Here is a 25,492-nt window from a genome sequence, read left to right as displayed (position 1 = left end):
TCTGTAAACAAAACTAATTATTGTGTTTCTGAAAAAAAAAATAGTTATTTTCTTAATGAGTTGTATATTTCTTTCTTTTTTGTTCTAAGAAACAATTATTCAAAAAATAATTTAAGCACAACTAAGAAGATACACTTTGAGTAAATTATGTATAATGCATACATCAATCACAATATTCAACCTTTGAGTAAATTTTCATAAATTTATACAAAGAGTCGAAGTCAAAAAATTCACAACCTTGAGGATAATACAAGAAAATGAAGTAAACAACTTGTAGATAAAACTAACATTTCTTTATTGTGATATATAATTAGTGCTTGCTTAGATTATAATAATGGAGAATAAGTTCAAAAAAAGACAAACAAGAAGGAAACGTTGAATTGTAATGGGTGTGGAAGAAATGGGGTAGGATGAAAAAAAAAAGTTATTTGAGAGGGAGGTGAGTAAAATTTTCTTTTATTAAATAAAAAAATAAGAAAAAAGGTAAGAAATAATCTAAAAATCAAAAGTGAGATTTTTTTTTTTTGGTCGACCAAAAGTGAGATTCACGAGAGGTAATATAGTCAATTCAATGTGACAGGAAGTGTCAGGAGCCAATAAAGAGTGAAAATGGCGCAAGCCTAAATTAAAACCAAGAACCAAACATTCCACCAAATCAAACCCCAGTTTAAGCGCCTATTTCCCTCAATTCAAGCGTCTTACCTCCCGAATTAAGAAATTAATCACGGTGTTGGCGCCCCTCCTTTATGTAGAGCTGTACAACTTCACCTAAATTTAACCCTATATACCACCTAACTAGATCATAAAATCACACAATTTAGCCCACTAATCTCTGCCTTTAGGGCTAGAATTGCACCATCTTCAGCAGGCCTTTTACTTCATTGACTAACCGGAGATGACTAGGGACTACGAACAGGAAACGCAAAATCTACCTGACTGAAGGAAAACCCAGAATGTACCGCCCTGTCCAGAATGATTGTCGCAATTCATCCGGTGTATATTTACATTTTCTTTTTAATTTTCGAGCTGGACTACAGTGCAACGTAATCGCGCTTGTTCCGTTAAAATCACAAGCGCGAGGGGGAATGAATGTTGGTATTGTCCAGTCTGTTGACGGATGTGAAAATCTATACTTCATGTACAGCCACAGGCAACCTCCCTTCGATGAAGACGCGGCAGATGGGACACTTCTTACACTTGTTGCAGCAAGACCTGCAAAGCATGACAGCAAGGAAGGGTTACAACGCGGGAAAGGCGCACTCATCCCTGGTTGCTCGGGTGTAAACACAAGATTTACTCCGAGGTTTTTTTTCTAATCTTCTTTTCCACTTGAAAACACACTGAAGGACACGCGATCGTTGGAACGTGGGTTTGCAAATCACAACATGCCAGTTATTAAAGCCTAGCCGATTTTTAGAACTGTAGGGTTGGGGTTATAAACCACACGAACCTCGCATGCATTCTTAATGTCCGAGGAGTTCACTTCAAATGAGAAGAATCTGAAGGTGGATAGATCATATATTTGATTGAGAGACGAGGAAATAAAGATCCAGAGCAGAACAGGAGATTTTAAAGAGCTGGAGAAGTCATTTTGAGTAATAGATTAAGAGCCAAGGAGATATCAAACCATATATATCCGTCTTCAGATTCTTCTGAACTTCCATGCACATATCTCACATTCTAAACCAAAACCTCCAACTCATCTCTCTCTGACCCTGATTTACATTTCATTCCCTAGCCTGCCAGTTAGAAGCTCTGGTATATAACGACTAACAGAGGACTGATAAGAGCAAATACCTGCAGAGGGCGTGATGCCGGCAAGGAAGCATGACCACGTTGATTTGCTCTTCGAAGCAAACTCTACAGAGGATCTTTTCCTACAAAACTCACCATCTCCATTAGTGGAAGTGTGAGTATATCCAGAATATCTCAAACAAGATACATCTCAGGCATTTGGAAAGGAAAAAAATATAGCATCTTACATGTGGAACATCAACTCCAATCATTTGACAAACAACTTTTCAATTTGATCATAGAGCCTAGTGATCGGCAGCAGAATCGAAAACAGAAGAGAATCACTTAATTCTAGAGAGACCACGGCTCGTTCAAGGTTAGACACTAGCTAGATGAGTGAAACTCAGTTTTTTCCACTTCTATTGATTTATCGACTTCGTTTATGCTACATTCTGTAGCATCGTTGGTACCTAACACTTGCATAGAACATATTCAGAAATGCGCTGCCAATGAAGACGGCAACATCAATTTGGACCATAAAGTATTGGATGGAAAACACAATCATCTGATCCCCAAGTGAAAGCCTCAAAAAACAAAACTCAAGCATCCTAGGTGCTAAAAACATACATTTTGAAGTCTCTCATACTCTTGCTGGCTGCTTTTTGTTACTTCTGTCTGCTCACTCAGTGCAGCTTGTAATCTCCATATCTGAAGTCAACAGAATTTTAAATACGGAAAAGTAAAAGAGCTGCACACAAGTTAATATTATTCTATTAAAGTAGCATATAGGATCATAGAACCTTAGTACAACTGAAAAACAAAGACGAGATACAGGCAAGACTACATCACATAGAAAACAGATTCTTCTTACCTCCTCAACGAGATCTGACTTAGGCAACTTCTTCACAACATCAGGCGAAAAGGTATTGTAGCTGAACCAGAAATGGAAAGAATAACACTTAGAAGATTATTCCAGGAGGAGAAGGGTGGAGGACAGGGGTGGGGCAAAGTCAGCATGAATGTGCAAACAAGCTTGCTTTCGTTGTGGTGCACATTCATGTATGTTTTTTGAGGTTCACATGCAAGTGGCTGTGGTGGCCTGCATGCTTGAATGTTTGTTCTTACCTACCTATACACGAGAAAAAGTTCAGGCAATGAATGAGGGAAACAACAGAAAAAGGAAAGCAAAAGGTGTCAATACAATTCGAGGCATTTCTTCCTCTTAAATATGCTTTGCTAGCAAAGACAAATATAGATTTATTAGCCATCAACTAGGATGACCCTCACTCTCAGAGCCTGAAAATGAAGACACAGAGGGGTTTCTTGGAATGCCAACCTAGAACTTGTGTGAAGACACAACAATATAGCACCTGTGTGAGTCCATGAGAAGTTGAACTTACAAGAGCAAGAGCATCTTTGCAATAATTTGCAGAATCCAAGCCAAAGGTAAATAATCTAAATCACAGCAAAAGGAGTTCTATATGTCAGGAATCAGTCCATCTAACCATATTAAAGGTGCTTCTGGAACTGCCATGCTGTAAGCATTTACTACTACACACAATGATGATAACAGTGACTGTCAGTGCAACAAAAATGTCACAAACCAACACTCACTCTGTCCACAACAACAAATAAGAGAAAGAACATTAGAGATAACAGACTGCATGGAATAGGAATACACACCCAGAAGAGCCACTGCAGAAAAGTCTAGCTCGTTCCTGCTGGCTGGCTTCATCTATGGACCACCAACCTAACAACCTGGAAACATCATTGAACCCATGTCAATCAAGTTTAGGAAGATGCATATTTGATTCGAATAAATTAGGTTCTAATACTTTCAAAACTTCAAAATTACCTTGACCCATGATGCAAAAATCCAAAGCAATCACGAATTTTTGATGAGATCAGGAAATAATTGCTGGAACAAGCCCCACTGTGCAACATGAAGACAATATTTTCTATCGATCCATATGCAGCAAACAAGAGTCCAGCTCCTTGCACCAGAAGAAGAGGAGTAAAAACAACTGGAAGAGGGATTTGCTTAGCACTACGAGGTGTTCCCTACAAAATAAGAGAAAGTGAGTTAGTACGTGCACAGCACCTAGCAACTGACAAATAAGAACAATATTGTATCATATCAAATAGCTGAGAGCTTCTCCAAATGTAATGGCGTACCTCCAAACGCATGATCAGAAGGATCTGGAAGACAACTATGGGAATTTTCATAATGTGACCTCCTATGTCTTGCAAGCTGCCGCACATTCTGAAATTTTGATCTTCTTCTGAAGAAACTATTAACTGTCTGTCCCAGTCAATATATCTGATAGCCATCGAGGATGGACCCGGTTCTCTTATGTAAGAACGCCCATGAATAGCTGGATTATCCCACTTCGTGCAAACAAGGAAGGCAAAGCATTCCGCAATTCTGTGGAAGGAGTCCCAGCATCAACTTTAACAGGCACAGGGACTTGAAAAGGAGACATTGTCAATTACAGTGCTAAACTAACTGAACTCTACCCGTAATTTATAAACAGATCCCACCAAGTTAGGCCCATAACATCACCTGCATGAAGTTGGCAATGCGTCCAATTAAACATTGGAAAGCACTCTTAGATACTTAATTCTAAAGCATGTCAATTTGTAGCATAAAATCCTCCAAGGACGTACTGCTATGCGATATAGATTCTAGATCCCCATAAGCTGACGATGACTAACATAGGCAGGTCATACATTTTGAGCAGAAGAGTTATCGGTATGTAGTCTTAGTAGCTATAACTTTTTTCCGTGGGATTAGGCTTCGTGCATAGTCCCAAAACCAACTCACATCGGTCAAATGAAAACTGTTCCCGTAATTTAGCAAACGAAAAGCCAAACATAACAAAATAGTTAATGGCCAGTAAAATCCGATAAGGGATTAAAAAAAATTGGGGCTTCATTGGGGCAAGCAATAATAGCCTTCATTGGAAATCAAACTCATTGCCACTATAGGGGAACACCTCCCGTAACATAATCAAGACACGTTATAATATTCAAAGAAGGATTGTCCCATGTCAATGAAATAGGCTGGAGAAACATCAGCACTAAAAAATCATATATACATTGGCTTGAATTCTTATGAACTTTAATCACTTCAGACCAATTGTACAAGGACATAAGTTGTTCCTATGCAGAGAAATAAGCCAATTACCACATAGCTTTAGAAGAGTAAATGTCGTTGCAGCAATGCAGAAGACCATAGATATTGCAACCCAGAAGTGCTACAAGCAAAAAATATCAGAAAAGCAATTTGCATATACTACTGGTTGAAAGATGATACATCACTAAAGTGGTAAATAAATGCTTAATGAGGCATAAACTATCAAGAGACACATGTCCCATTATCAATAATAGGAGTTCTTCATAAATCAAATACAAAAGATTGAGAAAGCAAGTCAAGGAAAAAGTACGACTTCGGCAGGACTAGGACAAAAGGGAGGGGAAACTAACAGACTACATTAACAGAGTTAGAACAAAACTAAGATTGCATCCTCCATCTTTCAGTCACGCAAACAAAATTAGCACGGTCAATCAAAGGTAATCTTAAGAATATCCAAATAGTACATCCTCACGTGACTCAGTTCAAACAGGCTAGATACTAAAGAAAATAAATCCACATCATGTTGCACACATCTAGCTTCAATAGTCAATCTAGCACGCGTTTCTGAACCGTCATTTTGCACACAAGTATCTGTCAAGGAACTATGAAGTTGTAAACTCGCAGGTCCATAGTTCAACTGGCTGAACCAGTTCAATAATCACTCAGCAAAACTTCGACCCAGACTAAATTATAGCTCAGCAGAAGACGATTAATTTTTAAGAATCTACTCCCTAGTTCTAAACTTGAGAAGACTTCCTTTTTAATGACTTTTCTCGTCAACATAAAACCCTGATTAAGCACAAGACCATGAGAGAACCCTCATGCTCCTCACCCCCTAGCAGACCCTCTCCTCCCCTTCTTTGACAGGTGAAGCCATTTAAGACCTCCGTTTATCCCTATTACGCTTAAGTCAAAGTTCAAAGGGAACAGATCTATTGGTGGTTTCAGTTGAACCGGCTAGTGCAGTCTGATTTTCAAAACACCCCGTTTAGGAAAGTAAAGCACAAAACAGAGCAGATCTGGTATTCGTCCTTTGGACACCTTAATTAGCTGAAAGGAGTAGGAGTGACATAAATCTTAGATGAATCTCACAAGCATAGGGAACATGCGAAGCCTCCATATATCCAACTAATGCCAGCTTTCTGGAAAAAGTTTCGTGGTGTCCGCTCCTCAGGTAGTAGGAGATGTCCAGATGGATTTTATAGTAAAACACATTCGAGAGGGATATTTTCTATCATATCATAATTAAAAAATGTGGGTCAACATTACAAGGATAGAATGAATAGAGAAGGTTTACATGTATTGGAGGAAATTTTTGCTGCTGATAATAGAGAACAACAAAAGAAAATACAAGCAGTAAAATAGAACTTTCCTAAACCATGAACTTATCTAATCATTAAGCATCTCTTAGTTGGAACTAACTGTCTACTTATACAGAACAAAGTAAGATGATTATTTGTATGTATATGCTTAAACCATGAGCTCCAATCAACCTTTGCCACCCCCAGTTCTCACATTGTCCAATCTTTCCTCTATTTTTTTAGGTGTATCAAAAAGGTTTGTTCCCTCAACCACGAAAAATAATGAGCCACCCGTCCAGTGAAACAATCAAAAAATAGCATCGACATCCCAAGTCCACTAAGACAAAATTAAAGTATCTTCCCATTATGCTTGACAGCCAACATAAATGAGCTGATTGAGCAGATCTATACCCCAAAAATACCTTAAAGAGACAGCTCATTTATGGTTTGTCAGGAGCTCTAAGAATAAGAACATCACATAGAAGCTACTCTAGAAGCATAAGAAAAATAGCAATCGATGGGGAACCTTTCCCCAAGCATTGTGATGTCAAAAATGAAAGAGTTACAGACTTACAGGAAGGGTGGCCCATATTGCATCATCAGTCAGGCTTTCATCATCTCCTGGCATTAAGGCCCTGCACATCCTGCATCAAACTGCTGATGGTTAAACCTTGAACGCAAGTGCCATATTAACCAATTCCAGGATCCATGATCAAAGATTTTCTCGAGACACTCAGGTATGCACTTCTTCATATACTTTTAAAAGCATGATAAAAAAAATGATATTTATTTGAAAGCACCTGAAAGAACTAGAAAATAGTTTTGCATGACCTGACAGTATTTGAAAATGTAACTCTTATAAGAACGTGCCTGTGTGATTTGTAAGAACTCTAACTTAATCCAGGGGCTAAACGAGCAATTCAGCCAGCCATTGGATATGCAAATTTTCAATCTGAAGTAAGACCACGTTTAATAATCTTTGACATTTGTCAACAAAAAGAATTATCAATTAGAAGAAAAGTACCTGATGTTATCAACCAAGACTGCAATCTCAAAGGCCAGTATGGGAAGAAAGAGAATCTTCAAGTCCACAACTGTAGCACATTTCAAGTTTACAGAACATGTCGGTCGGTCTTCTAAGATATATAAATCGATAAAGTTAGACGAACTAATGTCTGGTAACAAGAAAAAATGAGACGGGTGCAATGACTCATTCAAACAGTTTCCATCTAGAACAACATGCAAGACCATGAAAAACTAATTATTTTCCTAACGGTGAACAAAATAAAATATTCAGCTAATGGAGTTTCCTGCATACCATAGGTCCTGTCGAGATATAGACACAGAAGCAATTCAAAAGATACAAACAAGGGGGTCGCCATGATAGCATGATACGGTGCCCACTGTTCAAATAAATAAGATGTGAAGTCAGAATATGTTCATGCTTGTAGGACTCATGAGATTTGAGACACTACTCAAAAGAAAATGTCCATGTAAGATTTAATGCACAAGACGTGTCATACATGACGATCATGAGGCAAGGCTGGTGCCGGTAAGGAGAATCTGCCACGTGCTACAACAGCATGAAATAGCCATAGAGGGGCAAAAATGATCCTGCAGGACAATGATCAACAAGAAAAACTATTTAATGATCTTGCATTTGGAGTAGAAGAGGGAGCAAATTGTAGGGGTATGTATCCATAACTAGAACCAGTGATTAAATTGATTGTGAAGGAATGATTAGCATTGCTAAGAATCCGAGTGCTCGAGCTATTACATAAGAATGTGTCAATAAAGCCAACAGAAGCTTCAACCACAAGCAATAGGGGACAAAGTTGAGATATGGCATCCGGAACAAGAAAAATTTGACTTCTTAACTTAAAACCAAGATGGAACTCTAAGGCTTTGTTTATTCTCGATTGGCGCTAAAGGCCTATACAAGATGACCGACTAATCTCCTAACGCTCTGCAGACCAGGAGGTTATAGCCAAAGCCGTGCTTTTGCTCACTTTTAAGCTACATAGAAGCATGTGGACCACTCCTAAAATGGGATTGACTGGCCCTTTCTCCTAACGCACGGGCACATCTCAGGCAAAAACCTTGAATTCAGGCTAATTGATCTGTTAGCTTTTATTTGCCTTTATAATGTTTCCAAATACTGCATCATACAAGTTATGACTTCTTGATTATTTACGTGATTCAGTCTTTTCTTTCCTTGAGACCTGATTCATCCATTTTCGATAGCTTACTCTGTGCTTTCCACTTCTAGGGAATCCGGTGGCTACATAGCCATCAGACCAACATTTGACAGATTATGAGCCCATTCAATTTCTTTGGTTGGACAAATACTTCAAATTCTTTTAAGTTGGCAAATGCAACAACTCGCTTAAAAATTTCATTGTCCATGAAAGGTCCTATGGAAACAAATTACACTCAAGCTAGTCCTCGGTGTTGCTGGCTGTTTCACGATTGCCCCAACGTGAATCATATTTTACCAAGCAGAATCATTCATTCCAAATGTGGCACTTGATTTGTGCTGGAACCATGCCCGCCCAAGGGCAGAATACAACCAATGTCTACCGACATCAATCTCTCTTGCAAAATTCTTCAGTACAAAAACAAAGAACAGGGTCACCAATTACAGGGAAAATTACACAAGCATATGATAGAGCAAAATCTAAGACAATGAATGACAATGATAAACACAGCACCTGAATAAACCCAACCAAGGAAGCCTCCAAAAGACACCAACAACCGCATCTACATCACCTTAAACATTCTAAAATCGATAGCCAACAGAACTAATGCAAGCAACGAGAACAGGAAATGGATCAGGATTTCATCCGCAGACCCAGAAAAAGGCAACGCCGCCAATTCGACGAAACTTACGAGAACCAAGCCCCCCCCGCCCCCAAAAAAAAAAAAGAAGAAAAACAAATTTGTCATAGAGAGAGATGAGCAAAATAATTCTTGGGCTTTCTATCCCGTAAAATGCAAGCAACGAAGGACAGGGAAATGGTGGACCCTCGTGGTGGTTGTCAAGTAAAATTCTAAATTTTCCTCGTTAGCGACCCAAACAGAAAAAGCAAAGAAAGAAGAGAGAATGAAAATGATTCAGAGAGAGAGAGAGAGACAGACCACCAGCGACACCGGACGGAGTGGTCGAGCTTGAGAAGGAAGAGGAGGACGAAGGAGAAGAGCAGAGCGTGCGCCACCAGAGCCTGCACAGACTTGGCAACTCGCCCCCAGCTCATCACTCTCGTGTCGGTGTACATGCCTGAGCCACAGTCGCCGATACACAGAGCCGAGAGAGATGACAACTGAACAAGAGGGGAGCGAGGATTTTAGTCGGAGAATCCAAGAGGGAAGACAACCGAAGACCCTTTTGTCTTTTTGCCCTCTCCTTTAAAAAAAAAAAAAAATAGTCCGACTCTTTTGATAGTGTGGAACATCATTGCATACTGCACTACGACACCCACTTTGTCCAAAACGACAGCAAAAAAAAAAAAAAAAACTTTTGGAGAGGATTTGGGCAATTACTGCGTAATACCGAAAACGACATGAATTGCTCTTTCTTTTCGCGTCGTACCATGCTCGATCTTTTCGACTCGAGACATGGAAAGATGAGACTTCACTCGTAAGATGAAGCGTTACGTTATAAGGTCCTTTTGTCGCGTATATAAAACAGATGTCGCTGGAATTTTTTTATTTTTTTTTTTGTTCTTAGAAAAATGAAAATGGCCCATAAAAAAAAAAGAGAAAACAGCGATCTGATAAGAAAAAGCTACCGAGATGATGAGCTGGAGGCCTCGGTGGTACACGTGGCGCCGGCATCGATCGGTTGTTTGATTGGTTTGGGGGCGGGGGTTTGTTTTCGGATTAGTGGGCCACCACCGTTCCACAGCGTCTTTTTGCTGATGGGACCCACCGCCGGCCCCCCACTCGCGAGGGAGGAAGCAATGCATCCGACTTTCGTTCTTTTTCTTATCCGCTCTGCTGTTTCGCACCGTGGCACGGGGACGTGGATGGGACCCAGCAGACTTTAGTAATCAGTCCATAACTCGAAAAATTAATGATATTTTCATCTTTTCCAAAACTCAAAAGTTTACGCACAAGAAGTATCAAATCGAGTAATTTTTTTTACCACGCTCAAACATTGTAGAAAATATGATCTTATTTATATTGCAATCCCTTCCGATCTTTCGTTTCGCTTGATTAAAAGTCCAAGTTAAAGCATATTACCGTATATATCAGGTCATGCCTTCTTCTCAATCGCTGTTCCATAAAATTTCACATGATATCGAAGTAGAAGATGTTGAATTCGATTCTTTCGGGACTCTTTTTTTTCTTTCACACTTCACGTATGTAAACGAAGTCTTCTTACCTCATTAGAACGGTTAAAGCGGACCCTCGCAACAACATGAAAAAAGCTGTATATCGAATTGATACTTCAAGAAAAGAAACGTTCAATATCCCAACAAAAGTTGCCGTGCATGAAAAGAATGAAAAAGTTAAAAAGAGATTGGTGTGTGAACATTTTGGACAAGTATAGATTCGCGTAATTATACAATTGACTCGAGCACGAAATCAAGCAACTTTGTTAAAAAATGGAGAGCACGCACTCTACTGTGATTCGGGAATTCTTCTTAACATAGTGCTAAATAAGCGTCACAACAACCACGATAAAACTTAAAAGTGAATCGAGAGAAAGATTCGAAACTCGCGATCATGTACACATATACACGTCATTTGACATATATAAGTTTAATCGGTTATAATGATCATTCGGGAAAGAGATGATTGAAATCGGACGAACAAGATTTTCCTAACAAAACAAACATAGTTAACAAAGTAAGTTAAACGTTTTTATTGCAGTAATCGAAAGTTCTAATGCTTTATTGTGCTTTGGAACAAATGCATTTATCCTGTTAATTGGGTTGATTGGACTATGTCCAATTTACCTAACTCAAGAGGACCCCCAAAGAGAATGGTAAGTAAATTAGTCCGTTTGCTAATGATTGTTCCAAACTAACAAGACACAAAAGTTAGACCAAAAATATATATATATATATATATATATATATATATATATGTAGCTTACGATATTTGTGCCAAATAGAATTATGGATTAGGTAGATAGCTGACACTAGAAAGAAAGATTGATTGAAAAAACTGTATTGTAATGATGAAGATAACGACCCATCAACTCTCAATCATCATTACGTCACTATTAAATAATGCGAGAAAGTAATTCACCATCATGGAACACAGTAAAAACAGGGTCCAACCTTAAAAAACATTATCTTTAACTTGTCCTCCAATTCTGGCTAGAACCATTTTTCTCTCCTCGTGTAAAAACATTAGCTCACGCTGAAAAAATTATCAAAAAAATCATAAATCTTTCGTATTTGTACCAATTCAATCAATAAATTTTTTAAATTTGTCAATTCAATCCCAAATATTTTCACCTTCTGCAACAATTTAGTCCTATTGATTAGAAATTGATACGTGACACCACCGGCACTGGCGTAGATAATTTATAATAATATTTTAAAAAATTTATTTTTATTTTTTATTTTTATTTTTTTTCCTTCATAGGCTAGTGGCTTCCCTAGCCATTGGCAGAGGCCAAAGACTATCGGCGGAGGCCGACGACCACCACCGGCCCTTGGGCAAGGGTCGGCGGGGGTCGCCGCCTCACTCAACCAAGGTATGCCTCCGCCTCCCCCGAGGGCTAGTGGCCCTCGCCCAAGGGCCAGCGGTGGTTGCTGGCCTCTACCGCTGGCGGGGGGAGTTGCTGGCTTATGAAGGAAAAAAATTTGAAAAAAGAAGAAAGAATGAAAGTAAAAAAAATTAAATTTCGAAAAAAAAATGTTAAAATGTTATTATGAATAGTCTACATTGGTGCCAGCGGTGCTAAGTAGATGTCTAGTGTCCACGTTAGTAGTTTCTAGTCAATAGGACTAAATTGTCAAATGGTGAAAATGTTTATGATTGAATTGACAATCTTAAAAGGTTTATGATCGAATTAGCAAAAATTCAAAAGGTTTAGGATTTTTTTGACAATTTTCCCACTTACAGTTGGTACCCAAATATGACTCTTGTTGATTTTTCGATAAGTTTCCGTCGAATACCCGTGGAAAGACACGGCAAAACAAAATTGACGGGGGCCGGAATTTTTTTTTATATATTTTTTTGGTCGGAATGGGGGCCGTATTTGGCACGTGCTAAAAGTTTGTGTTTTTTATGAGATAACTAAAAGTTTGAATCTGAGTTGGGATTGGATATAAAGTTAATTTTTTTTAATAAAAAATTAAGCTAGAATTGGGGCATGACATAATTTTTTTTATAAAATAATAAAAAGTTTGGGCTATAATTGAGATCTGACCCGAAGTTAGTGCTCTCGAGGATTAAAGGTTGTGTCATGTATAATCCTTTAATGAACTTCTTGAAAGAGACAATTGGGGAAAATTATCAAAAGTTTCTTAAACCTACTACAATTGTGCGAATTAAGTCATAAAATTTTTTTTTCAATTGAGTCCTAAACCTTATGCAATTGTGCTAATTCGGTCTATTTGGATGGCCGGCGCTGACTTGGCAAATTTTTAGTGATATTTTAATATTTTTTAAATTTTTAAATATTTTATTTTTAAAAAAATTTGCCTTGTTTTTTGCTTTTTTTTTTTTAATTAGGGACGGTAGGAGACCGCCGGCCATCGGCCATGAACCCTCGCCACGGCTTGACGAGGGTCACGAGCCCTCACCTAGGGGTCGACAACCTCCTGGGGGCCCTAATCCAAAAAAGAAAAAGGAAAAAGATAAAAAATATATTAAAAAATAAAAATAATTAACAAATTAAAAATTATTAAAATTTTGCCACTTCATCGCCGGCCTGTCAAATGGATTGAATTAGCATAATTGTAAAAGATTTATGACTCAGTTGACCAAAAAACTGAATTGACATAATTATAATAGATTAAAAAAATTTGGTAATTTTCTTGACGAAATTGAACTTAAAAAAAAAAAAAAAAGAATTTGTGCAGTTCGTATTTTCGTTGAGCGGATGTGCATTAAGCACCCGATCCCGTATTTTATTGTTTTGAGCAGAACTTTCCTAGCACGTGAGACACTTTAAAGACAAAGTTTCAAGGCACCGCTTATTTAAATTGATAATTTACATGTCATGTGTAGTCAATAATCTAATTTTGGAAGTGCATAAATGATAAATTACGTCCGAGCTACCAAATCCACAATGATCTACTGACATAAATTTTGCCGCATAAAAGATTCCTACAAGAACCCTTATCGGAATCCCCGTGTTAAGTTGAACATTGTGAACATAATCTTGCACAAATAAAAAATTTCATATCGAGCAAAAGTTATATTTTGTCCGAAAAATATATATTTTCGACACAACTTAATTATTATGGATCCAAATATGCTAATCATTACAATGTAACGTGTTATAGCAATATCGTAATCCGTCATCTAAATGATCCGGAGATGCGCATAAAATAAAACGCTTAAAGGTAGGAGTAGTTTCGGAACTACCCACCCTCTCCATGTTCATCGACATAGATGTGCCGATTGCTCTCCGTGAATACTTTGCCCCAACCCCTAATGTCCCGATTTGCATCGCCTCGCATAAATAATTTTTAAGGCTATGATGAACTCACACAGGCTCTTATAAACACGCACGTCTGAATTGACTTTTACTTTTCTTTACATTTTTTTGCCGTTAATTCATTCCGAGTTCATGATATATCGGTGGATAATGAAGTTGGCGCGACAATAATTAACTCGGCATTTCCCTATCTCAAGATGCATTTAATGTACCGGCTCGGCATCCATCATACGTTTGTCGATTTCTCAAATGCCAAAGTAGCGTAATCTTCTACCGTCGCAAAGTACGAGGACGGCGACAGAGCCCCGAAGCTTCCTCGAAGCGGACCCTCCAGACTTCTGTTTTGGCATTTTTTTTAGCTTTACCATGGCGTTGACTTGCAGAGGAAGTCAACGAAATCAGAGAAGTGCAGATGTTAGAAATCCAAACAAGAAGTTCAGTACCCTTTATGAGCCCCGGTATTCTGCGAAATTCGTGGGACATTGGCTTGAAATTTCAAGAAGGGTTCTTCAACTCCGAGTTCTTATGGGCCTGATCTGGCCCAGCTCGAACAAGCAGTTCAGTTCCTTTAGTAGATCTGCTCGTAGCCAGAGCCCCACTTCTTCTGCTGATACATACATAAGAGACGTGTAAAGGGTTTCTTGGTTGCGATGAACTCGAGCCATCACGAAAGTTAGCTTCGGACGTGACCGCATCTCGAACCCGAACCCGAACCCAACATTGCTGGGAAAAGCCAACTCAAAACCAAGTCAAGATCATCGAGACCCCAAAAGCCCGGCTCAGAATGTGTCGGGATCGAGAAACGAGGCTCATGTTTGAGCATTTTCGGGTATGGTCGATTTTCTATTTCATCCCTAGAAACATTAACTGTCAAATGATAGGTAAAGTGCCTCTAAGAGCTCATTTACTTATTTATTACAACTAAAGCTGGTCTTAAAAGAAAGGCAAAGAGAATTGCACAGGAAATTTTTTTCCAAGCGTCTAGGTAAGGTCGCCACAGATTTTAAGTCCTCCAATTCAAGAAGTTGGATATGTTTTCCCCCTTATTTTAATGCCAACTTTCTAGAAACTACGCATATCGCATCCACGAATCTTTCTAAATGCATCAACCATTATTATCACAATCATAAGTGAAATTCTATGCACAATAAGGGCCGTTTGTTCAACGAAAATAAATAATTCGAAAAATATTTTCCTAAAAATGATCGCTTATATCACTTGAATGTTTAGTTAAAAAAATATTTTAATTATCGATAATGGATTTATGTTCAAACATTTTCGTGGACAATAAAAAATGATTTCCCCCATTCAGTTTTGGAAGAATTACAATTAATTATTTTTAAATAGCATATTTTGTTAAATCTTTGATTTTCTACGAAACGCTTAAGATTTTGTCAAAACACATGGTAATTTTGAAATTCTTCTTGCAATCAAGAAGAATTACAGAATCATCCACACGAAGAACCAACCCTCACCTGAACCCACCAAACCAAACCGCCCCAAGGTTTGCCGGAACCGGCGGCCCAGCTGTACAGCTTTGCTGTCATATAATCATAATGAAATGTTAATGTCTGCATGTTTTTCGAACGTACGCAGGCATTTTCCAAACATACTAACCAAGCAAATGTCCAAGAACTTGCTGCTTTCCAGGGAGAAAATTTTACTTTTCCAGACGTGGGAAATGACCTAATTTGGGTCCAGGACGCTGTGCACGTATGTCTCGAAGAGAACCCTTGAACCAAAAACATACTCATCCACGCTTACGGAATACATCCGAAGATGATCACCCCCGTCGTCGCCGCCGTCATCTCCAACAATCAGCCTTTGCTTTGCACGTTTCACATACCCGACACATAACCCTCTCCGCTCAGTCAGCCTTTGCTCTGCACATTTCACATTTCACATTACGTTTTCCGACAAGTTCAGCCCCGAAACTCGGGAACGGTGAACGCGCGTCCACTTCTTTAAACCACAGCGGCGAACTGGGCATCTTTAACTATAGTTCAAACCCTAATTATGTTGTCGTCACCCACCGCAAGGATCGGTGGATACAGCTGCGAGTTGCGCAGGAACGTTTGAACGAGTCATATTGCTGTATGAACGGGCCATTGATAAGTCAAGATTTGGAAGAAAATTAAAAAGTAATCGAAGACGTGGCCTACATTACTATTAAGCTTAGCACATGTCTCTTCCCATCATTGGGGATAGACTTGCCAACCACCCATTTTTAATACAGCACTTCGTCTAAATGCATTGATCAAGTGTAGAAGAAGTATACTTTTCAAAGCTTTTTTTTTTCCCCTCCTTCACATAAACGATTCGCGTAAATCTCCCACGAGTAATCAATTAGACATTAATCCCGTACGAACCGTCCGAATTTTTATGGTGACAAAAAATGAACATGGATGATCACATAAATCGAATCGAGTTGCACGTATTGATTTTCAATTAACTACTCTTTGGAGATTCGAAATTTGATAGTGATAATGCACGGCGAAGGCAAGTTAGTGTTTAATTTCATCTCGCTTATGCATTCGATGTTAAAATCTTTTTATCTTGCTTTCGTATTAAGCTAAGTACACACGTATAACTATGTATTCATCTTTTGTCTGCTAATTTCCATCTCTTCCTCAAATGTAACTTTAAACCATTTTAGCTTCCGTTTGCTTAGTTAGACCGTAATTGATTATGACAGACTAATGCAACTTGGATGAAAAGTCAACCCTAATTACAAACCGGCTTGCCATCTTTAACCACTGATGAATTCTCTATTGGAGTTGTTGCCATGAATAAGACTAAGAAAATGGCCTGAGAAATGCCTCCCACCTTCCACCGGTCATTACTGGTTGAACTACAAAAAATCCACGTCCTTCATGACATTGGGTGTGTACTGGTCATCCTCGATCTCAGCAATTTCCAATCACAAAGGTACTTTGTCTTTTATCAATTTTGAGGAAGAAACACTACAAAATGGTGCGTCCCGTCTCGACACGGGCCATTGAGCACCCGGAATCCATCGCGCTATTTGTTGGGTTGTTCATCTCGGTCGTGGCTCTAGTAGCGCTGTGCGCAAAACGCAATCGCCGGATCCCGAAAGTCCAAGAGAAAGAACCGGCCACAACCAGAGTTGCGAGGAAACGACCTTTGGCATCACCACGGCATCTCGTAGGGGCTATCAGCAACAAGGCCAATGCTTCTGCTATCACCACGAAAGGCAATGCTGAGTACGAGATCGGTGGAGATCATGATAAGGGCTCGGAAGGATCCGAAGAGGGGGGTTTGTGGCGAAAGGCAATTCTGATGGGAGACAAATGCAGGCCACCAGAGTTTTCAGGCGCCATATATTACGATAGCCACGGTAATCAGCTGCCGGAGCCACCCAAGTCGCCGAGGGCAGCTAGTCCTTTGCGGAGTTTTTTGGTTTCTGTCGCGAAAGAATAAATCTGCGTCTTGTGTATGTAGATTATACGAACTTGGAAATAAAAGGCAAAAAGGTTTTACCGTTATGTTTTCCTTTGCAACCTCTTTGCTTGTCACTCTTGCAAGCAGAGCATATGATGCTTCCAGTTACTCTTCATAGACTCTTTATCCTCATTGATCACAGACACGGTGCTCCCCGGATCCCGAAAGTCCAGGAGAAAGAACCGGACACGCGATCGCTGGGTCCCGAAAGTCCAAGAGAAAGAACCGGACACTGCGTACTCAAATTTCTATGCAAATCTGCTTTTTCTTCTTCCCTGAGATTAATTATTCAGGTCTTACAGCAAGGCTCAGTATCTAGAAAGTCAAGAAAGAGAACATTTTAATCTGCTTTTTCTTCTTCCCTGAGCTTAATTATTCAGGTCTCACAGCCTTTCTAACTTGCATGACAGTTGAATTTATTCAAGAGGTGAAAATGCTAAATATCGACCTTTAAATGAATCCATGCGACAAAAATAGCACAAATACATTCTCTTTCTCGAGTTTACTCCGAACAGGAACCTCGGAAGTAATACAGCAATCATTCATGTGGCTAAGCGGTAAAATATACATAATTGAATTGGAGATCAAGAAACAATATACAAATAAGAGGAAATGATATACTCATGCTTCTGGCTTAGTTTCTTCTTCGGTCTGTGAATGGACCCGGTTTCTTAATTCTTCAAAAGCCTTCATGCTCTCAGCATCAAAACCTCCGGCAAACTGCAAGTGGTCATAACTTGGTCATCATTCAAGATTTCCATCCAAAAGATGTTATCTGATTTCTAGTATCAATGCATGGAAGTGCTCCAGTTCAAGTTTTAGAAGATTCACATAAAAAGGAGAGAGAGCAGAAGCATTACAAAATGCTAAAATCTTAAATTCTAGGAGGAACTGACTTCTCACAATGACTTTTCTAAATTATGCCAAAAATTAAAATTTGACCAATTGAGACGACAATCAAGGAACCATCCACTGTCTTTCACAACTGTATAAGACTAGGTAGCAAAGAAGATGTACCTGATGCACACGGAAAGCAAATCGCACTCCTTGCAGAAGCAAAAACTCTCTGTTTGGTTCCTTATCAGAACCGCCCAGTGCGTCAAGTTCAGATGCCACGCGTTTCATGTACTTCCTTGCCAATTGCACAGAAGAGAGTTTGATCTGCAAATACGGAAAATCATCAGATGAGAAGCTTAACAAAATATATAGCATGAGTTGGTATTTAGAGTTTCGTCGGAACCGAATTTATCAGACGATGTATTCTTCCAGGACCAAAAGGCTTCCAAGTTTTGCCGGACCACAATAAAGCCGGTTTCAGCTATACTAGTAGCATACTGTCACAATTTGCATTCCGAAAATGCAGTATTCCAAAGTACCTTCGGACCTGCCTTGGGCTAAAGTCCTTTAGAGGCCTACAGATGATTCACTACGTATCGAATATAGATCCAGGATATGGTTCTAATTTTTCTGTCGGCAAACGGAACTAATTAAATGGAACAAAATATGAAATCAGACGTCTCATTCCCTTTAAGCATATTGAAGAATGAACACAGGCTTGAAGGTACCTTGCCAACTACTCCTGAATCCAACAACCAATCGACTGGGATTCCAAACTCCCGGTATCGAGACATTGCCATGTCCCTTGTGCGTAAGAGGGCATACACACTCTGTTCCACTCTGCCAGAGAAAGAGAAAAATGAAGCACGTGATGTCGTGAAAAAGAGAAAAAACTTAATCAGTCTGCAATTCGTCTGGTGCAAAACTTAGGGCGATTTTTATTTTTGTAGAGCCAGCCTTGAAGCAAAGGTACTAAATGGCGAATTGTTTTGAAGCAAACGAATGACAGGTTTATTCTTTTGCTTCCAATGCTAAAATCTTATCCCCAATTGTGAACAAATTTGGGTGGTCTCTTATTGTACGAGCGCACTAAAGGTGCTTACTTTTCAAGCAATGAGTACATCTTCTTTAGTGCAGCCTCACAAGGAAGTTTTTGGTCGTCGGTGAAAGCAGATACGCGCTTCTCCAGTTTAATCAGATCCTGGTATTCAAATGCTGCCTCTCTTAATGCATCTGCTTTCCCTTCAGGCCAGTCAAAGTGCTTTAGAACTGCCCTTTCATCGACCTTGTTAATGGCGGATAAACAAAAAGGATTAGATATTTCTGCCAGCCAGGAAGTATAATTAACTAAGGAAATCGCAGAAGTCAGCAAAAAATTCGGAGATTTTGCACGCATAATTACATGCTTGAAGCTGGAGGGATTATCAGATAAGCAGGACTAAAAATTTCTTAAATTCCTTCATGTGGAATATGTAATGCTTGGACAAGAGCAGAAGGAATTACAATAACTCTTTATAATCTCGATTTCATGCTCTCTCCTTCTTCTTTGCAGAGATTAATTCAGCTTGTACAGGGGCATCAAGTTCAAGACTAGAATTTCAGATCTAAGATTCACTAATAGGCTTGAGATATATCCTGATGCCTAATCCATATACAAGAGACGTCTAAGGGTCTTTTCTACAGAGAGGGCGAGAAGCCAATGTTGCAAAACAAAATTAAATCTGTTTACCAAGAAGGAAAGTTCCTCATCCAGCCAGTTGACAAATGCCACAAGATCTTCAATCTTGGTAAAGGATGCTGCTCGGACTTCTGTAGCTAGGGACTGGACAAATTCACCCTGGGATTCTACATCTGCCTTTACCTATAATAGGAAGATGAAATATCTCTATAAACTTAAAAAACAAGAGAAGGAAAGTTTCATAAGCACATGATGAAAAACAACTCACAGCTAAAAGGAACGTTGATCTATTCTCTATTTCCCCAATCATGTTGTTCCTAGCATCTGACACATTCGCTGTGGAAGAAATAAGAGATGACGTATCCTTCTTTGCCTCACGTTTCATCAGTGTCTGATAAAACTCCACTAGTTGAGGAGCCCGATGAACCTTCTCACTGCTTCCCGTTCCTCTAGGGAGACTGCCTGGTGGAGGGGGTGGACGAGGTGGCCCGCCCGGTGGTGGCGGAGGAGGCAGTGGCATGCCTGGCAAGGGTGGAGGCATAGGTGGGCCTGCAGATGTAACCGCACTCGAATCATTTGCAACACTTGGGGCAGCTCCTGATGGTTTAGGTGGTGGACGAGGTGTCCTCAGAGGCCTCTTCTCAACGTGCGTGAGCTTCATTCTACTCACTGTTTGAGGATCATCTGCCTTAGCATCACCTGACTGGCCTCCTGAATCTTGTGAAACAACTACTTTCTCCTTTATCAGAGAAAGTTTTGGTGGAAGCGAGATATTTTTCTCCCTGTCTGACCGGCTCGAGTCATAGTTAATGTTGAAACTCCTATCACCAAACTTCTCAGCTCTTGCTTTCTCAGCCCTTGCCTTGATTTGCTTCTCCCTCTCCAATGCCAACTTATGACGGTCTTTATAAGCAGGGTACTTTTCATCCAGAACACCTTCTACAGATTTAGACATCAACTGGAATGAACCCGCCACTGCATTCAACGAATCGCCAGATGGTGTTTGACCCTTAAGCTGAGGGCTAGTAGGAGTGTCTGGAGAATCAAGAGATTCATGCTCCATCCTACCAAAAGTTGTAATGGCATTACTGTCACTTGCATTCCTCATCATCAAGGCTTCCAGTGGGCCCCTCGGTCGTAGACTCATGCTTATCCTGCCAGGCGACCCACCTGAGAAGGACCTTGCCGGCGATGTAAAAGCGCTTGAATCGTCTTTGCTTCTACCCCACTTTTTCAATTTATGCAGTAAACCAGGCTTCCTACTGAGACTGCTATATCTGCCGGTGGAACTATCCATAGAAGCATTGTCTAAGTCCTCACTTCCAGGAGAAGAAGGGTGTGAGAAGTTGCTTTCGACATCTGTATCTCCTTGTCCACGTTCTGATCCAGCATACTCTACCATCAGCTGTTTGGCCTTCTCTTGCGACTTGGGGCTTAGGCTCTTGCTAAGATCACGAGCTGATACCTTTCCTGGTGGTGTCTGGTAGTTCCGGAGCTCATACCTCAAACACGCATTGACCCAACGGAGGTAGACTAACTCCTCAACTTCACTGAATCTGTTCATCTGAAGTCCTTCCACCTGCTTTGACAGGTCTTCATTCACGTGTCTCAACTTGTTGACTTCCTCTCTAACGGATGCAACCCTTTCGGTCTGCACAAACGAAGCATTATTGAACATGTCTACTCTAGTCCGCCACTTGCTAATCCACTTAAGACAAGGTTCTCAATGATGATAGCCCCTCAATCATAGTATCAGCTAGTGTAAAGGCATGCCCTCCAGTAAATTAAGTAGCTAAGGCAGCCTTTTCTAATATCAGCAACAACCGATGCTTTAATGTATGTAGCACGCTACTTCCGGAACCCTCTTATTTGAATCATGTATCAGCATTTTTCAGAATTTGGTCATCTATCAGCAGTCTATGGAGACAAAATGATGATTTGCCAAAACTGGAATTACTATGCAAGGCCATTCAGAAACTAAGAGATCATTTGTGGTTATTCAAAAGGATCACTTGATATCGCAAGCTGTACAGTTGAACGATAAAGGTCCCAGCATTACTTGGGGATGGGACGATATCTGCTCTTATATAGATTCGATAAATGCAGCAGAACATCGAAATAAGAAGAAATAAATTGGACAAAGAATAAAGCAGAACTCTTACCTCGGTCATATTAGAAAGAGCTGCAACTCTAGCTTCTGCAGCATCCAGTTTTATAGTCAATTCTCTTTTCTCGTGCTGGAGTTCTCTGTTTTTCCTTTTCAGCTCCATGACTTCTACCTCCAACTCCTTCATTGCTTTGAGCTTCTTTTCTACCTCGGCTTCTTTTTTAACAGCCTCTCCCTCTTTGGCCTGAAGTCCAGACACTTGTTGTTTGAGCAACAGCAAATGGCCTCTTGTCTGGTTTGCCTGAAGTTGAATCTGATTCTGCAGTTCCTTAATTTTGTTCCTCGCCACCTCTAGATCCTTCTTCACTGAAGCTCCATGAGCAATCTCATCTTGCAGCTTCTTCCTCTCTGCCTGTAGTGAATTGATAGTGATTTTCAGCATTTCGATCTCAACAGTCTTAATTTTCAGCTGCCTTTGCAACTCGACGATGTCTGATTCTTGCTCCTTCAACCCATAATACTCAAGCAATTCGCCTTCCAGCTTCATTTCCCTCTCTTCTAATTCTTTCACGAGACTACGCAACCTCTCCAGTTCACTCGCACTGTTTGCCATTTCAATTTCGTAAGCTCTGTCTCTGCTTGCATCATCGAACTTATCATCAGGTAATGGAAATTCTATCTCCCCTGATAGAAGATCCTCAAATTCAGGCAAAATGTCCTCAGTTTCCATGTCAGGTACAGTGCTCGAAGCTGCGTTAATTACACTGCTGATCAGTTTCACTTCAACCTCCTCTTCCTCCTCTTTTTCCTGCAATAAATTGGAAATAAGCATAATTTCAAGGAAACCCATGTTTTTAGTCCCAGTTTTCTCGAGCTAACCAACAAAAGAAGACTGGCAAGTTCAAGCACTATACATTCGAATCAAAAGATGAGATAATCACAATCTATACTTACTTCCTCCTCTTTGAGGCCATAAGTAGAATATGTAGAGTGCTCTTCATCTCTTCCCTCACTTCCCTGCCTCTTAAAGCTTGTGCCACCATTCTCTGGACAAGAGCATCATCGGCATAAGAGCAGAACAAGATTCCCCGAAAAGACAGATACACAGAGACATTACCATATAGGCACCAACATGACGAAACATATCATATCTTCCCACCCATTTCACAAAAGACACCAATTCAAGAAAAGTACAAAAAACTATGGACAACTGGAAAGGCAACACATATCAAAAATCATCACATTACCTAGAGGCTTGAACTGGCGGGAAGATGATGGTGGTTTTGAGCCTCTAAAATTTAGCTGCTTAACTGCATAAGCTGCAATCGAAGCAGCAACCAGAAAGCCTAACCTCACAATCATGTACGTGAAATCTTGATAACAAAAAACTCAACTTTCCACTTCCCTGTAGACATAGCCCCAGCACCCATCTCTGCTCAACCCCATAAATGAGACTTCAACCCATCAAATCCCCGAAAGGAAAAGAAACCAACAGAGCAACTGAGAAACCCAGAAACGGAAGGCACAGAGCAGTCCGAAAAACTTTGCAGAGTTGAAGCAGCGAGAAGGAACAAAGGGCGTGTGTCCAAGTATTAACGCAAGGAACGTTATCGTCTTATCGGGATTTCATAAGACGGACGCTCGTTGCTTGAATCAAAAGGAGACGAATTTTCTAATTAGTAGAATTCCAACACTGCTTTCCCGCTAAGAGGTACAGCAACCACCAATAACTAGTGGCCAGTTTTTCTCCACTTCTTTCTTGATTTTCTTCAACACATCGTCAAAAGAAGAAAAAAAAAATGGGGGGTGTCGTGCATGTGACTAATTACTTCACATCTTCAGTCTTTCAAATAAGCCAAAAACTAGGAATATGAGAATGACTGCAGAAGCTGTTAATTTTTGTTTTCCCCCACCGAAAAAACAAAAGCCCGACACGTCCTGCCCAACATCTTCCTTGTCCGAAGGACCGTTCCTCTGTGGGTGTTAAGGAGGGAGTTGTGGGTCGTGACTTTATGACAGATTCTGGTCTCCTCGTTAAAGCAGCTTTTTTTTCTTCCTCGAAGTTATCGAACAATCACTTCTCTCTGCAAAACTCGATCGCGTGATGAATAAATGGATAAACTCAAGCCATGGAATGCCGCTGAGGTGACACGGGAATTCGGGTCAGAGCAAGATCAGATGATAGTTGGCTGTAGCGTTAATCAAGACAAAACCGAATCGGGTTCGAGCAGTTTTAGAAGATGAACGGAGAAGCGTCGGAGGGGGGGAAAGATCAAAAAAGCTAAATGGGGGCTAAAAGCTAAAGGTAGCCAAACACAAGCAATGCAAACCATGCCTTTTTGGCTTCTCTGGGAAGCATTTGCCTCGGTTGGCTTTTTGGGTTTATCTGCGATGACATGAAAATGGCGGGGACGGGCACTCTCTTTTGGAATCTTGTGGATGTCATCAATAGGAATGATCATGAGCAAAGCTGCTGTTTTTCATTTCTTTTCTGGGGCATACCCAAGAAATCAAAGGTTGCACGGATAAATTAGTCTGATTTTTTTTTTCAAGTCGGATGTTGTTTTTCACTCTGGAGAACTACTGTCAATCTTAAATTTTCTATGCCGATGTTTTGACTCTTTATTTGCATTCTTTTGAGGAACAAATCACTAAGAAATCCTAAACTATGTCTATCCCGACACGTTTATCCCGAACTTGTACCCGTTTGACCCTTTTTTTGGTGTTACAAGAAAAACTTAGGGTAAATGTGTCATATCGGTAAAAGTTTGAGATGAATGTGTTACACGTATATAAATCTAGGGTTCTTAGTGTTACCAAAAAAAAAAACAAACCAAGCAGAGGCACCGACCATCGGACTACGTGTTTAATTTCTTGGAACACGGCTCTTGTCCAATTTTGAATTCCCTCCCGCCCCCCAATCGGCTCATTTGCATATCGAGAGACTTTAAGAAAGCAGAAGCCTCAAGAAAAATTGTAATAACTCAGCCGCACGTCTATATGATGACTAATTCTGTCCATTAAGGCCTCCTCATCGCAGTTAAGTCTAGACATTAGTCATTCCCATCGGACCGGACATAGGGCCAGGCGGATTCGGGTTTCGGACAGTGAAATATCAGTGATTTGAAGCGACGAATCTGGGTGGCGCGACCCGGTCGAGCTAGGATTCTTTCCTCATCCGCAAGGTGGGAGATGAAAGTCCATTTCGGGCCCACTGGGCCCCAGCACCAAGGCTGAGCTACCGAATCATTCTATCCCCTTCTCTTCTTCAGTGGCCTACATTTCATAGAGGCTGCAAGACAAACGCATTCTTTGTACTTAGCTTCCTAGATAATGCTATGCTGCCCGACGTCAAATGGCATCTCAATCGTCAATCCTAATCCATTCGCTTCGACTCTTTGCGTCGCCTCCGTTTGAGTCGCGATAAGCGTCGTCTCGGCCCGGAAAAAGAAATGATACTTTCGTGAGGAAGCGTGGCGCGTATTGACGCCACGACGTGACGTGCCAGCGCGGCATCCCTACACGATCGATCATCCGGATTTTGTGAAATTTCAAAATCCGGCGTTCGTAATGGCCGGTGAAATAAAACCTGATGGAATCTGTCTCGTCATTA

General features: G+C 40.2%; 3 protein-coding genes and 1 long non-coding RNA gene across 7 annotated transcripts; 2 read left to right on the top strand and 2 right to left on the bottom strand.

The window, feature by feature from the left end:
• The first annotated feature begins 681 nt into the window (after window positions 1-681).
• Window positions 682-17,685, top strand: LOC125315424. The gene is made up of 3 exons (XR_007198677.1): window positions 682-695; window positions 1,476-1,477; window positions 17,551-17,685. It is a non-coding gene; the product is annotated as an uncharacterized LOC125315424 (long non-coding RNA).
• LOC115755509 lies at window positions 955-9,553 on the bottom strand. 4 transcript variants are annotated; one of them, XM_030694949.2, is made up of 14 exons: window positions 9,310-9,553; window positions 7,695-7,785; window positions 7,490-7,574; window positions 7,196-7,265; window positions 6,746-6,815; window positions 4,922-4,991; window positions 4,252-4,297; window positions 3,910-4,159; window positions 3,590-3,795; window positions 3,418-3,492; window positions 2,606-2,666; window positions 2,362-2,442; window positions 1,798-1,877; window positions 955-1,212 (listed from the first exon to the last, which is right to left on the bottom strand). In XM_030694949.2, the coding sequence occupies exons 1-14, from the start codon at window positions 9,444-9,446 to the stop codon at window positions 1,128-1,130; spliced, it is 1,407 nt and encodes a 468-aa protein (XP_030550809.1). In that variant the 5' UTR covers window positions 9,447-9,553; the 3' UTR covers window positions 955-1,127. The 4 variants fall into 4 exon arrangements, 3 of the variants coding, with proteins under 3 accessions (XP_030550809.1, XP_048136241.1, XP_030550823.1); XM_048280284.1 differs by lacking the exon at window positions 9,310-9,553 and adding an exon at window positions 8,883-9,063; XR_004017127.2 differs by lacking the exon at window positions 955-1,212 and adding an exon at window positions 3,135-3,189 and having other exon boundaries at window positions 1,817-1,877.
• LOC115755551 lies at window positions 16,690-17,392 on the top strand. The gene has a single exon (XM_030695003.1). The coding sequence runs from the start codon at window positions 16,766-16,768 to the stop codon at window positions 17,234-17,236; it is 471 nt and encodes a 156-aa protein (XP_030550863.1). The 5' UTR covers window positions 16,690-16,765; the 3' UTR covers window positions 17,237-17,392.
• A 6-nt stretch (window positions 17,686-17,691) lies between the features above and the next one.
• Window positions 17,692-23,697, bottom strand: LOC115725854 (protein CHUP1, chloroplastic). Its single transcript, XM_030655499.2, has 9 exons — window positions 23,127-23,697; window positions 22,834-22,925; window positions 21,935-22,687; window positions 20,041-21,423; window positions 19,824-19,955; window positions 19,198-19,379; window positions 18,823-18,934; window positions 18,275-18,418; window positions 17,692-17,977 (listed from the first exon to the last, which is right to left on the bottom strand). Exons 1-9 carry the CDS (start codon window positions 23,239-23,241, stop codon window positions 17,879-17,881), a joined length of 3,012 nt encoding a protein of 1,003 aa, XP_030511359.1. The 5' UTR covers window positions 23,242-23,697; the 3' UTR covers window positions 17,692-17,878.
• Between the last annotated feature and the right edge of the window lie 1,795 nt (window positions 23,698-25,492).

This window comes from Rhodamnia argentea, chromosome 6 (genome assembly GCF_020921035.1).
Source record: "Rhodamnia argentea isolate NSW1041297 chromosome 6, ASM2092103v1, whole genome shotgun sequence".
Classification (NCBI taxonomy): Eukaryota; Viridiplantae; Streptophyta; class Magnoliopsida; order Myrtales; family Myrtaceae; genus Rhodamnia; species Rhodamnia argentea.
The sequence above is the reverse complement of the archived record's forward strand: the minus strand, read 5'-3'. Positions and strand labels throughout refer to the sequence as shown.